At 38.1% G+C, this 13562-nt stretch overlaps 1 protein-coding gene and 1 non-coding gene across 4 annotated transcripts in view; both read right to left on the bottom strand.

The window, feature by feature from the left end:
• USP34 (ubiquitin specific peptidase 34) overlaps positions 1-13562 on the bottom strand; it is a 249644-nt gene that overhangs the window by 203698 nt on the left and 32384 nt on the right. For all 3 annotated transcript variants that reach the window (XM_078444514.2, XM_078444515.2, XM_078444516.2), the window contains one exon: positions 4726-4813. In XM_078444514.2, the coding sequence (XP_078300640.2) occupies positions 4726-4813 (88 nt within the window). Of the gene's footprint in view, positions 1-4725; positions 4814-13562 lie in introns of those variants that run through there.
• LOC132672925 (U4 spliceosomal RNA) lies at positions 3746-3889 on the bottom strand. The gene has a single exon (XR_013554843.1). It is a non-coding gene; the product is annotated as a U4 spliceosomal RNA (small nuclear RNA).

Below are 13562 nucleotides of genomic sequence, written 5' to 3'. Positions count from 1 at the left end.
GGTGCTATGGAACACACGAAAACACCGTTAATCCACGGTATCCAACCTCAGCAAAAGGTTTTTTCAATTTATGAACTAATTTATAAGAAGCACTACTTTATAAGTAATGGTCAATATCCATATCCCACTCAATTTATCAATATCGCCAAATTTCTTAATGCCAAAAGAAAACATAGAGCCTTAAAGAGTGTAGAACATACACTCATCTATTCAAAAGCAACAGCTTCTAAAACTGTTTTTAAAGTTTACTGAGGCAGTTGGCTGGCTCAGTCAAAAGAGTATGCGACTCTTGATCTCGTGATCACAAGTTGAAGCCCCATGCTGGGTGTAGAATTTACTTAAAAACATAAAAGTTTACTAAAACAATGAAAAAATAAAAGCAACATCCTCAAACATTTATCAACCACAAATGGCAGGTATGAAAGACACAATTTTTAGCCTGAAAATAAAAAAACCGATAGAACCTCACCCTTGCTGGTACCCAGAATTCTTTCAGGAGAGAAAACATGAAATAAAATTTAAAAGTAGACTTTGTAGGAAACAGTAAGAGCCTTGAATGTCTGGTAAGGAATGTGGAATTTACAAGACAGAAACCTAAGCCTGTTTTGTGGTAAGTTCTAAACAAGTCCAAAAAAAAAAAAAAAAAATAGGCACCGTTGTTATCAGCCAATGCTTTTATCATCCATGGTATTACTTTCAGACCTTTATATGCTCTTTTCTTAACTTGTATTCTTCAATTTATTGTCTTAATCTTCTCTGCCTACTTTGAATTAGTCTTCCTCCCATTCCATTCCCAGTTGCAATAATAAAATAAATAATAACTTTTTAAACTAACATATACAATTTCCCTGATCTTACAGACAAAATGAAAGATGTCAGTTATACAACTGCTACACACAATTAAAATGATGATGGGGGTGTCTGGGTGGCTCAGGTGGTTAAGCACTGACTACGGCTCAGATCATGATCTCATGGTTCGTGGGTTTGAGCCCCGTATCAGACTCTGTGCGGACAGCTTGGAGCCTGGAGCCTGGAGCCTGTTTCGGATTCTATGTCTTCCTTTCTCTCTGCCCCTCCCCTGCTCATGCTCTGTCTCTCTCTTCTCAAAAATAAACATTTTTTTAAATATATTAAAACAATTTTTTTAAAATGATGACAGATAATACCTGATGACATGGAGAGACTGATTTTTCATACACAGTCAACTATAATCAGACTCTAAAACATAAATGTAATAAAATCATATTTTGTAAAATTTTAAACTGTATAGTTCACAAGTTCATGCCAGAGCTATACCAAAAATATTACCAGTTGTTACTGTGGGTAGTAGCCTGCCTTTTTGTTTTACACGTTGATTCTCTATTTTCTCAAAGTTTACAATGTTTACTTAAATAGGAAGATAGGAGGAAAAATACAAAATATTAATACAGCTGTAATTCTCATAAATATTAAATTCTTATCAATACACTATTTTTAATGTGAACATACTCCTTTACCTATATTCTAGTCAATATATTAAAATAATGATTCTTGGTCACTGATAATCTTATGAAGGGTATTAATAGTACTTTTCTCCCAGAAAACCTATTAGGAACATTTTGTATGATATGTCACGGGTTCAATAGTGTGCTAAGGTACATTTACGGGCTACCATAATCATGGGTCTCCAAGTTAACAATCTCTTTTGAAGATTAACTGTGCCTTATTAATTGCTGTTTATCACCCACAAGAACCATCATCTTAATCTAGGCAACAATATTTTCTCATGCCTAAGAAAAAGACTGTGGTGAGGCGCCTGGGTAGCTCAGTCGGTTAAGTGTCTGACTTCCATTCAGGTCATGATCTCGCAGGTCATGAGTTCGAGCCCCACGTCAGGCTCTGTGCTGACAGCTCGGAGCCTGGAGCCTGCTTAGGATTCTGTGTCACCCTCTCTCCCTGCCCCTCCCCCGCTTGCGCGCGCTCTCTCTCTCTCTCTCTCTCTCAAAAATAAACAAACATTAAAAAAAAGAAAAAAATGAGAAAGAAAAGAAAAAGACTGCGGTGGGTGGGAGGGACAAGAAGAGACTAGGCAAAACTTTTTATCACAAAATACTGTGATCCACCTGGGTATTATATTATCAATCCTCTCTTCCTTAGCACGAACAATGAAGACTTTAACATTCTACTTTTGGGTATTTTTTACTACCAGCTAAAAACTGTTCATACTTGGGGCGCCTGGGTGGCTCAGTCGGTTAAGTGTCCGACTTCAGCTCAGGTCACGATCTCGCGGTCCCTGAGTTCGAGCCCTGCATCAGGCTCTGGGCTGATGGCTCAGAGCCTGCAGCCTGCTTCCGATTCTGTGTCTCTTTCTCTCTCTCTGCCCCTCCCCCGTTCATGCTCTGTCTCTCTCTGTCTCAAAAATAAATAAAACGTTAAAAAAAAAGTTAAAAAAAAAACTTTTAAAAAAAAACTGTTCATACTTACCAATATGTGAACAGAATTTTAGATGTTAGAAATTATTTTCTAGTTCAGCTTTTCAAACTTTAGTTTATATAACATTCAATGTATATCATTTGCTAAACTAAATTTTAACAATTTTAATTAAAATAGGTGTTTATTAAGATCTTTTATCAGAGGGGCACCTGGGTAGCTTAGTTGGTTAAGCAACCAACTCTTAATTTTGACTCAGGTCATGATCTCAAAGTTCATGAGTTCAAGCCCCGCAACCAGCTCTGTGCTGACAGTGCAGGGCCTGCTTGGGATTCTTACACTCTCCCTCTCTCTCTGCCCCCTCCACACCTCCCCCACTTGCACTCTCTCAAAATAAATAAAACAAAACAAAAAAGATCTTTTGTCAGATACTAGGCTTAGCACTCTCTTTACAACCTAAGATAGTAGTACCTTTATTATTATTATTCTCATTCCACAGTAAGGAATTAAGAACTTACTTACAAGCTAACTAATCTGTCATAATTATCTAGTAAACAGGTGATAAAGAAAGACTCAAGGGGCACCTGAGTGGCTCAGTAGGTTGAGCATCCAACTTCGGCTTAGGTCATGATCTCACGGTTCCTGAGTTCAAGCCCTGTGTCAGGCTCTGTGCTGACAGCTTGGGGCCTGGAGCCTGCTTCGGATTCTGTGTCTCCCTCTCTGCTCCTCCCCTGCTCACACTCTCTCTCTCTCTCTCCCTCAAAAATAAATAAAGATTAAAAAAAAAATTTTTTATAAAAAAAAAAAAAGACTCAAAGCCACATCAACCTGGTTCCATAGCCACACTCTTAACCACTATAGTCTAGAACAAGAAGAGATAAAAGTTAAGAGGATCTCTGTAGTCTGGGGACAAACATCCTTTGATATTATAATAAAACCTACAAGTTATGGCTAAAATTATATACATCAATACTTCCTTTGTAATTTCATTCCCATCCACATACTCTAGGTTAAAAATTCCTGATCTAAGGATTAAGAGTATACATCAATGATAAAAGTGAACTAAGAATGGAAAATGTAACTTCCACCCAGCACCACCAATAGCTAGAGGTGAAACATGAAAATCATTTCTCTGAATTTCACTTTACTTAGTGGCATAGCACATTGCCACCTCACTGTAGTTACAGCAAATACATCCAAAATTATAACTCAAATGCAACATTACTCAGCAAATCCTTTGGACTACTAACGTTAATTTTAAATCATTAACATTAGTATTAGGAAATATCCAATCATTTACTCTACCCATAAGGAAAGGAACAGAGGTGTTGGCAACCATTCCTAAACTTAGCCAAAAGTAAATCAGCTGGCTGAGACTCAGAAAAGAGACACCAATAATGATGGCATGTAAGTTTTCAATCAGCCATAATCACGCCTCAGATAAACCTCACTGGCTACAATACTGCCACTGTGCAAAGCTTGGCATTTAAGTTTTAAATAACTACAATCTTAATCTTTTGTATTACAAATATGTGTACCAATTTTACTGACAAAGAAGGAAAAAACATAAGAAAAAGGGATTATTACCTAGAGCAAATGCTATTTGAAGATAAACTCTATGATCAGCTCGACTGTGAACCTCAGGACATTTATTTACGTTAGCTGCATTTAACATGTTCACTAATCATTGCACACAAAGCTTCAAACATTCTTTACCCATAAGAAAAAAGTTTTTTTCTACCCATAAAAATTTTAGGACTAATGGGACAGGCAAACAAGTAAAAAAGAATCTTTAGCCATGACAGACTAACATCATGTTGAGAGAACAGGAATTTTCAAATTCCTGTTACAAATTTTGATTCTATATATATTCTCAATATATGTATTTCTTAAAAATTGGACTAATACACCTATTTATTATGCAAACGGAACAAATAAGAAGTGGCCTCCACAAGGGTCAAAGTGTCCACTACCATAGAACTGATTTTTTTAACAGATTAATTTTGTTATAGGTCTCAATCTATGCCATAAAAATTCTTTTATCTCTCAAAATAATTGTTAGAATTTCATTCACTCTATTTCTAAATAATGAAAGAGGAGTTAAAGAACCTGATTTTTATTCTCATGTTTTAAAAATAAAACCATCAGTGGCCTCATGTTTAAGAAGGGAAGAAGATTTAATAAATATCGATCAACTGTCACTTACTGACCAAAGGTATACAATCGAACATCCTAAAAAGTAAATTTCATGACAACCAATGCCAATTTAAAGTACAACTCACAAAGTTAGTCTTTAAAGTACTTAAAGATGCATACCTCTGTGTCCAGGAATTGATATAAGCAAATATTTTGAGAGTATGTTCCTTTCTGAGCTGCAGTCCATCACCACCTTCTATATCTGATACTGAAATAAAGTAGAAAAAATACTTTTTAAAATTAGGGATAAATAATGTTAAACCAGTATTAAAGACAATACTTACCAAAAAAAAAAAAAAAAACCTAGATTTACAAGTGCAAATATTTCAGATATTTTTAACAGATGTATTGAAGGAGTGAGGGAGAAGACACTTTGCCAGTTATTCTAATGTTGTCTCTCTACTTCAAATCCACCTTCTGTTCTATGCTTTGTGATGATGGGGCTGGAACTCTGCAAGCTATATTTTTCATCTCCAGCTGGCTTCCTGTTAAGATCTTCCTCCACTGCCTGCATGGCACTAAAAGACTAGAAGGCAGGAGGAGACCACGAAATGTTAGTCACTCAGAAGCAGCACTGATTCCAAAGGGCAGCTTCCAAGAACCAATCTCATGGTACTCCTCTCAGAGGTACAAGAAATAGCCAAGTAGCATCTCTTAACTTTAAATCTGAGCTTCCTTCACAGGGCCCACTTCTAAGTGACTCTGAGTGACTCTTAGATTCTGACAACCCTCCTCCTTTGTTTCCCCAGGCTTCAGGGAAGAGCTGCTTCCTCAGTTATCATAGTTGTTGTCATTCATCTTCATTGTCGCCTTCCTCATCATCTCTGGTTGTCCTCCTGGTCCCATTCATTCTTTAAATCTCTAACATTTGTATAAGTACTTCTCTTTAATAAATTGCTTCTTCAAGCCCCTGAATGGACCTTGACTAACATACTGGCATTTCATATACAGTATATACAACTATAAAAGGAATCCAAAGTTAAATCCAGAAGGGAAAAGTGTTTTCAAAAACTACAGTTTGCCTAATGGTCCAAATCAATGTTCTAATGTAAAATGTTTAACTGTGTAAGACTGAAGTCAGCAAACTTTTCTTTAATGGGTGAGAAAGCAAATATTTTAGACTTTGCAGGCCATACAGTCTCTTTCACAACTAAGCAGCTCTGCCACAGTATTTTGAAAGGAGCCACAGACCATGTGTAAACAAAGAAGCATCAGCCATGTTACAAAAACAAGCAGCTGACAAGATGTGGTACACTGGGCCACGGTTTGCCAACTCCATTCTAGACAAAGTCCAACAAGATAATATCACCCTCAGCATTTAAGTCTTCACTGTATCTAAAAGTCATACATTCATATATTTTTTGAGTACTGTATACCCTCAGTAGTAAATATCCGACGGTAAATGAAATGGTAACAATCCCCACTTTATGGAACTTAGTCAAGTGATGAAGAGTAAGGACAAAAAGAGGTGAATGAGTAAGTAAAACTACTCACACATATTGTGATAAATGCCAAGAAGAAACCAAGTAGAGTACTGTGTATCAAATATAAGCATAACCCACCGCAGAATGAAGAAGTCAGGAAGAGAGTCTCTAAGTAAGTGATTTGTAAGCAAAAACCTGGTGTTAAGAGTTCAGAAATTAAAAAGAGAAAGAAAAAGAAACGAAAGCACTATGTGTAAAGAAGCTCATATTTGTTTATTTATTTTGAGAGAGTATCTGTGCACAGGAGGGACAGAGAAAGGGGGAGAAGGGGAGACAGTGAGAGAGAATCCCAAGCAGACTCCACTATACTCACATCTTGCACTGTCATGGAGGAGGAGGAGCCCAACACGAGGCTCAAACTCAAGAACCTTGAGATTGTGACCTAAGCTGAAATCAAGAGTCAATAGCTCAAATGACAGAGCCTTCCAGCCACTCCAAGTTCATGTTCAAAGAGAATCCCCAGGATGACGTGAAGGGAGATCCAAGACAGACTACTGTGCACAAATCCCAAGGATACTAGTTCAAATAGGATCAAGAGAATAAAAAGACCGGGATGCCTGGGTGGCTTAGTCGGTTAAGCATACGACTCGATTCATGGTTCCTGGGTTCAAGCCTCGCACTGGGCTCTGCACTGGCAGCACAAAGCCTGCTTGGGATGCTTTCTCTCCCTTTCTCTGCCCCTCTCCTGCTCGTGCTCGCGCGCTCTCTCAAAATAAAACATTAAAAAATTTTTTAAAAGAAATAATAAAAGGACTTTAGGTAAGATGGTTCAGAGGGGAGGGGATTAAACATATACTTTACATGTAATTTAGTCTCTTAAAGATTTTTAAAACATCTCAAGCTTGCAGGGGCAGACAAACTCATGCATACAAATTGACAACTACTAATTACAGGAATGAAAGACACTGTACAAGAAATGTAACTACAGTATAATACTGTGCTCAAGAGTATTTACGTGATCCTAATAATATAAATACACAATACTAATTCTAAAACAATTGGAAAGAGGTGGCAAGGGTAAAAAGGCTAATTCTTTGGGGTGTCAGGGTGGCTCAGTTGGTTAAGCATGTGACTTCAGCTCAGGTCATGATCTCACCATTCATGAGTTCAAGCCCCGCATCAGGCTCTCTGCTGTCAGCACAGAGCCCACTTTGGATCCTCTATCACCCTCTCTCTGCTCTCCCCGACTTGCACTCTCTCAAAAATAAACAAAAAAAATATTTTTAAAAAATGCTAATTCTTCTATAAACGGACATAAACAGACCAACAAATCTTTCATAGGAGCAAGTCAACAGTTGAAAATACCTATTAACATGTAACAATATAATCTTATTACACAGGAAAGTAAAATCTAGGGGGAAAAATCAGATAAAACAGAAAGTAATTACCTCTAGGAGAGAAAAAGTAGGACTGCTGGTAGAGACTGCTGAGTTTTGTTACAAGCCTGGCAAAACTATATGACATTTCAAATAAGGCACATATTATTTAATTAAAATTAAAACAGGAGTGCCTGGCTGGCTCACTCAGTGGACCACATGACTCTTGATCTTGGGGTGATGAGTGTGAGTACCACTCACAGAGTGGTTGGATACCAAGATTTCCTAACAATAAAAAAATCATGGGGCACCTGGGTGGCTCAGTGGTTAAGCGTCTGACTTAGGCTCAGGTCATGACCTCACATGACCTTGTGGGTTCAAGCCCCGCATCAGGCTATGCTGACAGCTCGGAGGCTGGAGCCCACTTCAGATTCTTTGTCTCCCTCTCTCTCTCTCTCTGCTCCTCCCCCATTTGTTCTCTCTCTCTATCAAAAATATACAAACATAAAAATAAAAAAATTAAAATAAATAAAAAAATTAAAAAACTTCAGGGCGATTGGGTGGCTCAGTTGGTCGAGTGTCCAACTCTTCATTTCAGCTCAGGTCATGATCTTTCTGTTGGTGGGATCAAGCCCCACAGCAGGCTCTGTGCTGACAGCGAGGCGCCTGCTTGGGATTCTCTCTCTTCCTCTCTCTCTCTGCCTTTCCCCCCATATAAATAAATAAACTTTAAAAAATAAAATAAAAATCTTTTTAAAAATAAATAAAAACAAAAAAGGAACAAGGGCCCATTATCCAGAACTTAATTTTTTTCTTAAAATTTTATTATTAAGGTTTTTAAAATTTATTTATTTTGTGAAAGAGAAAGAGAACAAACAAGTGGCGGAGGGGCAGAGAGAGGGGAAGAAAGGGTGATAGAGGAGCCCAAGCAGGCTTCACATCATCAGTGCAGAGCTCAACCCAGGGCTCGAACACACAAACCGTGAGTTCATGACCTGAGCCAAAACCAAAGGACATTAAACCAACCGACTGAGCCACCCAGGCACCCCTATATTTTTATTTTATTTTTTAAGTAATCTCTATGCCTAATGTGGTGCTCAAGCTCACAACACCAAGATCAAGAGTTGCATACTCTACCAACTGAGCCAGTCAAGCGCCCCAGAAGATATTTCTTATAAACAGCATTCATACTATACCTATTTCAGGACTGACATTAAAGTTTAAATATCAACCATATGTATTCCTTATTCTTGGGCAGTTTGCAAAAATATACTGTAAGGCAAAACTTTAACTGGAGGAAGGGAGTCTTTTTAAAAATATAAGTCATGCCTGGGTGGCTGACTTTGGCTCAGGTCATACTCTCACAGTCTGTGGGTCTGAGCCCCACATCGGGCTCTGTGCTGACAGCTCAGAGCCTGGAGCCTGCTTCAGATTCTGTGTTTCCCTCTCTCTCTGCCGTTCCCCCACTCACGCTCTCTCTCTCTCTCTCTCTCTCAAAAACAATAAATAAATACATAAATAAATTAATTAAAATTAAAATTAAGACTAGTTTTAGTTGAGTAATAGAAGAACCCAAATAAATGAGTAAAATGAAAAGTACTATCTATTAGAAGTAAAGGGGTATGGGCGCCTGGGCAGCTCAGTCAGCTGGGCATCCAACTTCAGCTCGGGCCATGATCACATGGCTCGTGGGTTCGATCCCTGCATGGGGCTCTGTGCTGACAACTCAGAGCCTGGAGCCTGCTTCAGATTCAGTGTCTCCCTCTTTCATCTGCCCCTCTCCCACTCATACCCTGTCTCTCTCTCTCTCTCTCTCTGTCTCTCTGTCTCTCTCTCTCTCTCTCAAAATTAAACATTAAAATTTTTTTTAAGTAAAGGGGTATTTAGGTTAATAAACCAAATCTCTATGCATCAAAATGTCTAGCATACAAATTCAAAATGATTAATGATAAACTTGTAAAAGGATACAGTATAATACCATTTGTTAACTTTTAACCAACTGTCTTGTATGGACTCATGTACAATTACAGAATAATTACATACACTGTAATGATACACATCCTCATCAAGAGAAAGGTCCCATCTGGGTAAAAAGATACAAGGATAGGCAAGAAGTACTTTTAGCTGTATCAATTTTTATTTTTTTTTTTACGAAAGCCAATATAAAATATTAACAGACATTAAATTTGGCAAGCACATGTATATCTAACTATTAGGGTTTTTTTTTAATGGGTCTAACCTATTTTCATAATTTTTTCCAGTTAAATATGCCAGATTCAACATACCCTTTTCCTTCCACTTCCTCCCCAAAACTCTACTAAAACAACAAAAGAAAACTAACATGCAAGGGCAAAAACAACTAAACGTGTAAGAAGAGGACACCTGACTTATTAGTAAAACCACCCTTATTAGTAAAACCAACCAGAGACTGAGGAAGAGAAATAGGCTAATTTTTTTCCCGTGAAACCTCAGAAAAGCTCAGGAATTGGAAACATGGAATACCTCTGATAGCAGGAATACAGGTTGAGCTAAAAGATATTAAAATCTTATTAAAGAAGGGGCGCCCGGGTGGCTCAGTAGGTTAAGCGTCTGACTTCAGCTCAGGTCATGATCTCACAGTCCGTGAGTTCGAGCCCCACGTCGGGCTCTGTGCTGACAGCTCAGAACCTGGAGCATGCTTCGGATTCTGTATCTCCCTCTCTCTCTCTGCCCTTCCCCTGCTCATGCTGTCTCTTTGTCTCAAAAATAAAAAAAAAATTAAAAAAAAATTCAAATAAATAAATAAAATCTTATTAAGAAGCAGTTAAGACATCCCCTCAATTCCCCCTTCATACACACACACACAGACATACACACACACCACACACTCTCCAAACAATTATGTTGTCTCTCTGGAGATGCTGAACCAGAAAGATCTAGTTCGGGAAACCATGCAGCTGAAAGCCATGAGTGTCATATTGAAAACATGTATATGTCTCTGTACAAGCATTTCCTAGTATGTCACATAAGCATTCCTGAGAAGACTCATGTGATACAAAATCTTGCCCTAAGGAATAATAAGGCTGGGGCGCCTGGCTGGGTCAGTTTGTGGAACATGTGACTCTTGATCTTGGGAGTCATGAATTCGAACCCCACATTGGGTGCTGAGATTAGTTAAAAATAAAATCTTAAAAAAGAAGAAGAAAGCTAACAACAATAAAACAAGGTTAGGAGCAAACTATTCAAAACCTATGAAACTTTATGGCCAGACCACTGATAAAAAAAAGTAACTGTCTGATTTAAAATTTTAAAAATACTAGCACAGTTAAATCCCCATTGGCATTTGCATCAAACCAGTGTCAGTCAATATTCTGCAGATTTAATGCTTCATCTTTTGATATAAAGAGGCCTGAGGGTATTCAATTCTAATAATGATTTCCCCCCAAAATTAAAAACTGAACATAACCATTCTCGTGAATCCATCACCTTAATGACTTCACACCTACTTCACCTTGTCCACACAGCTTTACAAACTAGAAAACAGAGGGGTCCATGAAGGCAACAAACCAATCACTATATGCACAAGAAGGCATTTCTTTTTTTTTTTTTTTTTTTTTAATGTTTGTTTATTTTTGAGAGAGCGCACGAGCAGGGGAGGGACAGAGAAAGAGACAGAGAGAGACAGAGAGAGAGAGAGACAGAGACAGAGGAGACAGAGAATCTAAAGCAGGCTCCAAGCTGTCAGCTCAGAGACCAATGTGGGGCTTGAACACCACGAACAGTGAGATCATGACCTGAGCTGAAGTCAGATGCTCAACCGAGTCACACAGGAGCCCCTAAGGCATTTCTTAAGACTGTCAGCTTTATTATAGTTTCTTCATGTACTAATAGGATCTTCTATTTATTTCCCCCACACAACCAACACCCCAGGGTCTTCTCTTTAATCATACGAGAGCTTGCATCAATCACTGTAAAACATTAATATGAAGGGGGGAAATCCCCTAAAAACCAGTAAGAATGTTACATTTTTATTAATATTATTCCTCTAATTGTGTATGAGCTTAATTTTTGTCTAAAAAGAGAATACCTTGTTCTAGATCAAACTATATACTCAGTGTTGAGCCTTATGGCACTTTTCCCCTACTCAGCTCCAGAAATTCTGGTAGTCCAAGCAGGAGGTTGAAATATTCTTCTCCAGTAATACTAGCTGGACCAAGACAGGTAAAAACAATCCTTTTGACCAGGAAGATAAGGAAAAGGCATAAGGCAGAAGTATATGCCAAACAAAAGCCTAACAAGGTAACAACACTTGATATCCTGCAAGCCAAACATACACCATCCATCAGGGAGAAGTTTCTGACAACAAATCCATTACAGAATAAAATATATTGGGGAAAGAGATAAGGCAACTACTAAAAACAACCTCTTGGTTTGTAGATTTCAATAGCAAGCCCTCCAACCCCATGAACTGAAGCAATGATACAGATGGAAAAGAGGAGAAGGGGTGGAGGGCTCTCAGGAAGTAGGATTCTCGGGCGCCTGGGTGGCTCAGTCAGTTAACTATCCAACTCTTGATTTCGGCTCAGGTCATGATCTCATGGTCTTGGGATCGAGACCTGAATCAGGCTCTGTGCTCAGCATGGAGTCTGCTTAAGATTCACTCTCTCTCCCTCTGCTCCTTCCCCACTTGTATGCATTCTAAAATTTAAAAAAAAATTTTTTTTTAATTTTTTTAAAAGAAAGAAGGATTTTAATCCTCTTGCCAGAAACTTAGTGTTTAACTTTGCTCTTCTGTAGAAAGATTCTGAGAACCAAAAAAAAAAAAAAAAACCCAAGAAAATGTACCTAAGCCATTAAAAAATAAAAGAAGAAACCTGTAAGGAACTATATTACAACACTAAAGGGTCAACCACCTGACCAGGTAAAAAGAAACCATAGTACACAATGCCAGTTTTCCTTCCGCAGCCTGCAAACACAGGGATCAGAATGGCTGCAACAATCCTATCTCTCCGTAACACAAAACACAGATGACATACCTTGTGGAAAAAGCCTATGTGTAGTCAGACACCTGTCCTCCCCGCTAAGGCCCACCTAGCAGCCTAACAGTTCACCAACACAAGCTTTCCAATTCATTCCATTATATCTACCCCATAACCAGTAAGGGAAGGGAAGGACATGGTATTAGGGCCAGACAAACTAGAGCTCTCCAGCCAGAGAGCTAACATCATACTCAATGGTCAAAGACTGAAACCTCCTCTAAGATGGGGAGCAAGACAAAGTAGCCAAACTTTCACAAATTCCTTTCAACACAGTATTGAAAGTTTTAGCCAAAGCAATTAGGCAAGAAGAAACTGGAAAGAAAGAAGTAAAATTACCACTTGTTCACAGATTACATAATCTTACATGGAGGAAACTCTGAAAAGTCCACCAAAAAAACTGTTAGAATAAATGAATTCAGTAAAGTAACAAGACACAAAGTCAACATACAAAAATCTGTTGCATTGCTATACAGCAAAAATGAACAATCAGAAGAGAAAATTAAGAACACAATTGCATTTATAATAGTATCAAAAGAATAAAAGACTTATGGGGCACCTGGGTGGCTCAGTCAGTTAAGCATCTGACTTGCTTTCAGCTCAGGTCATGATCTCCTGGTTCCTGGAATCAAGCCCATGTTGGGCTCTATGCTGGTAACACCAAGCCTGCTTGGCATTCTCTCTCTCCCCCTCTCTCTGTCCTTCCCCCGCTCACGTGCTCTCTCTCAAAATAAATAAACTTCAAAAATAAAAAAAAAAATAAAGGTCTTAGGAATAAACCTAACCAAAGAGCTACAAGACTTGTAAACTGAAAATCACATCACTGAAAGAAATTAGTGACAAATAAATAGAAATCTCACATTCATGAATTGGAAGATTTAACATTGTTAAATGTCAACATTGCCCAAAGTCAATACAATACAATCCCTATCACAGTCCCAATAATGGGGTGAGGAGCACAGTTTTCTTGCAAAAATAAAAAGTTCCACCCTAAAGTTCATATGGAATTTCAAGGGATCCCAAACAACCAAAACAATTTTGAAAAAGAAAAAAGTCTGAAAAATCAACACTCTGATCTCAAACCTAAGTACACAAATCAAAACCACAATGAAATATCACTTCATACCAATTAGGTTGGCTAC

The sequence above is a fragment of the Panthera onca genome, chromosome A3 (genome assembly GCF_046562875.1).
Source record: "Panthera onca isolate mPanOnc1 chromosome A3, mPanOnc1 haplotype 2, whole genome shotgun sequence".
NCBI classification, from domain to species: Eukaryota; Metazoa; Chordata; class Mammalia; order Carnivora; family Felidae; genus Panthera; species Panthera onca.
This window is presented reverse-complemented; position numbering and strand designations above follow the sequence as displayed.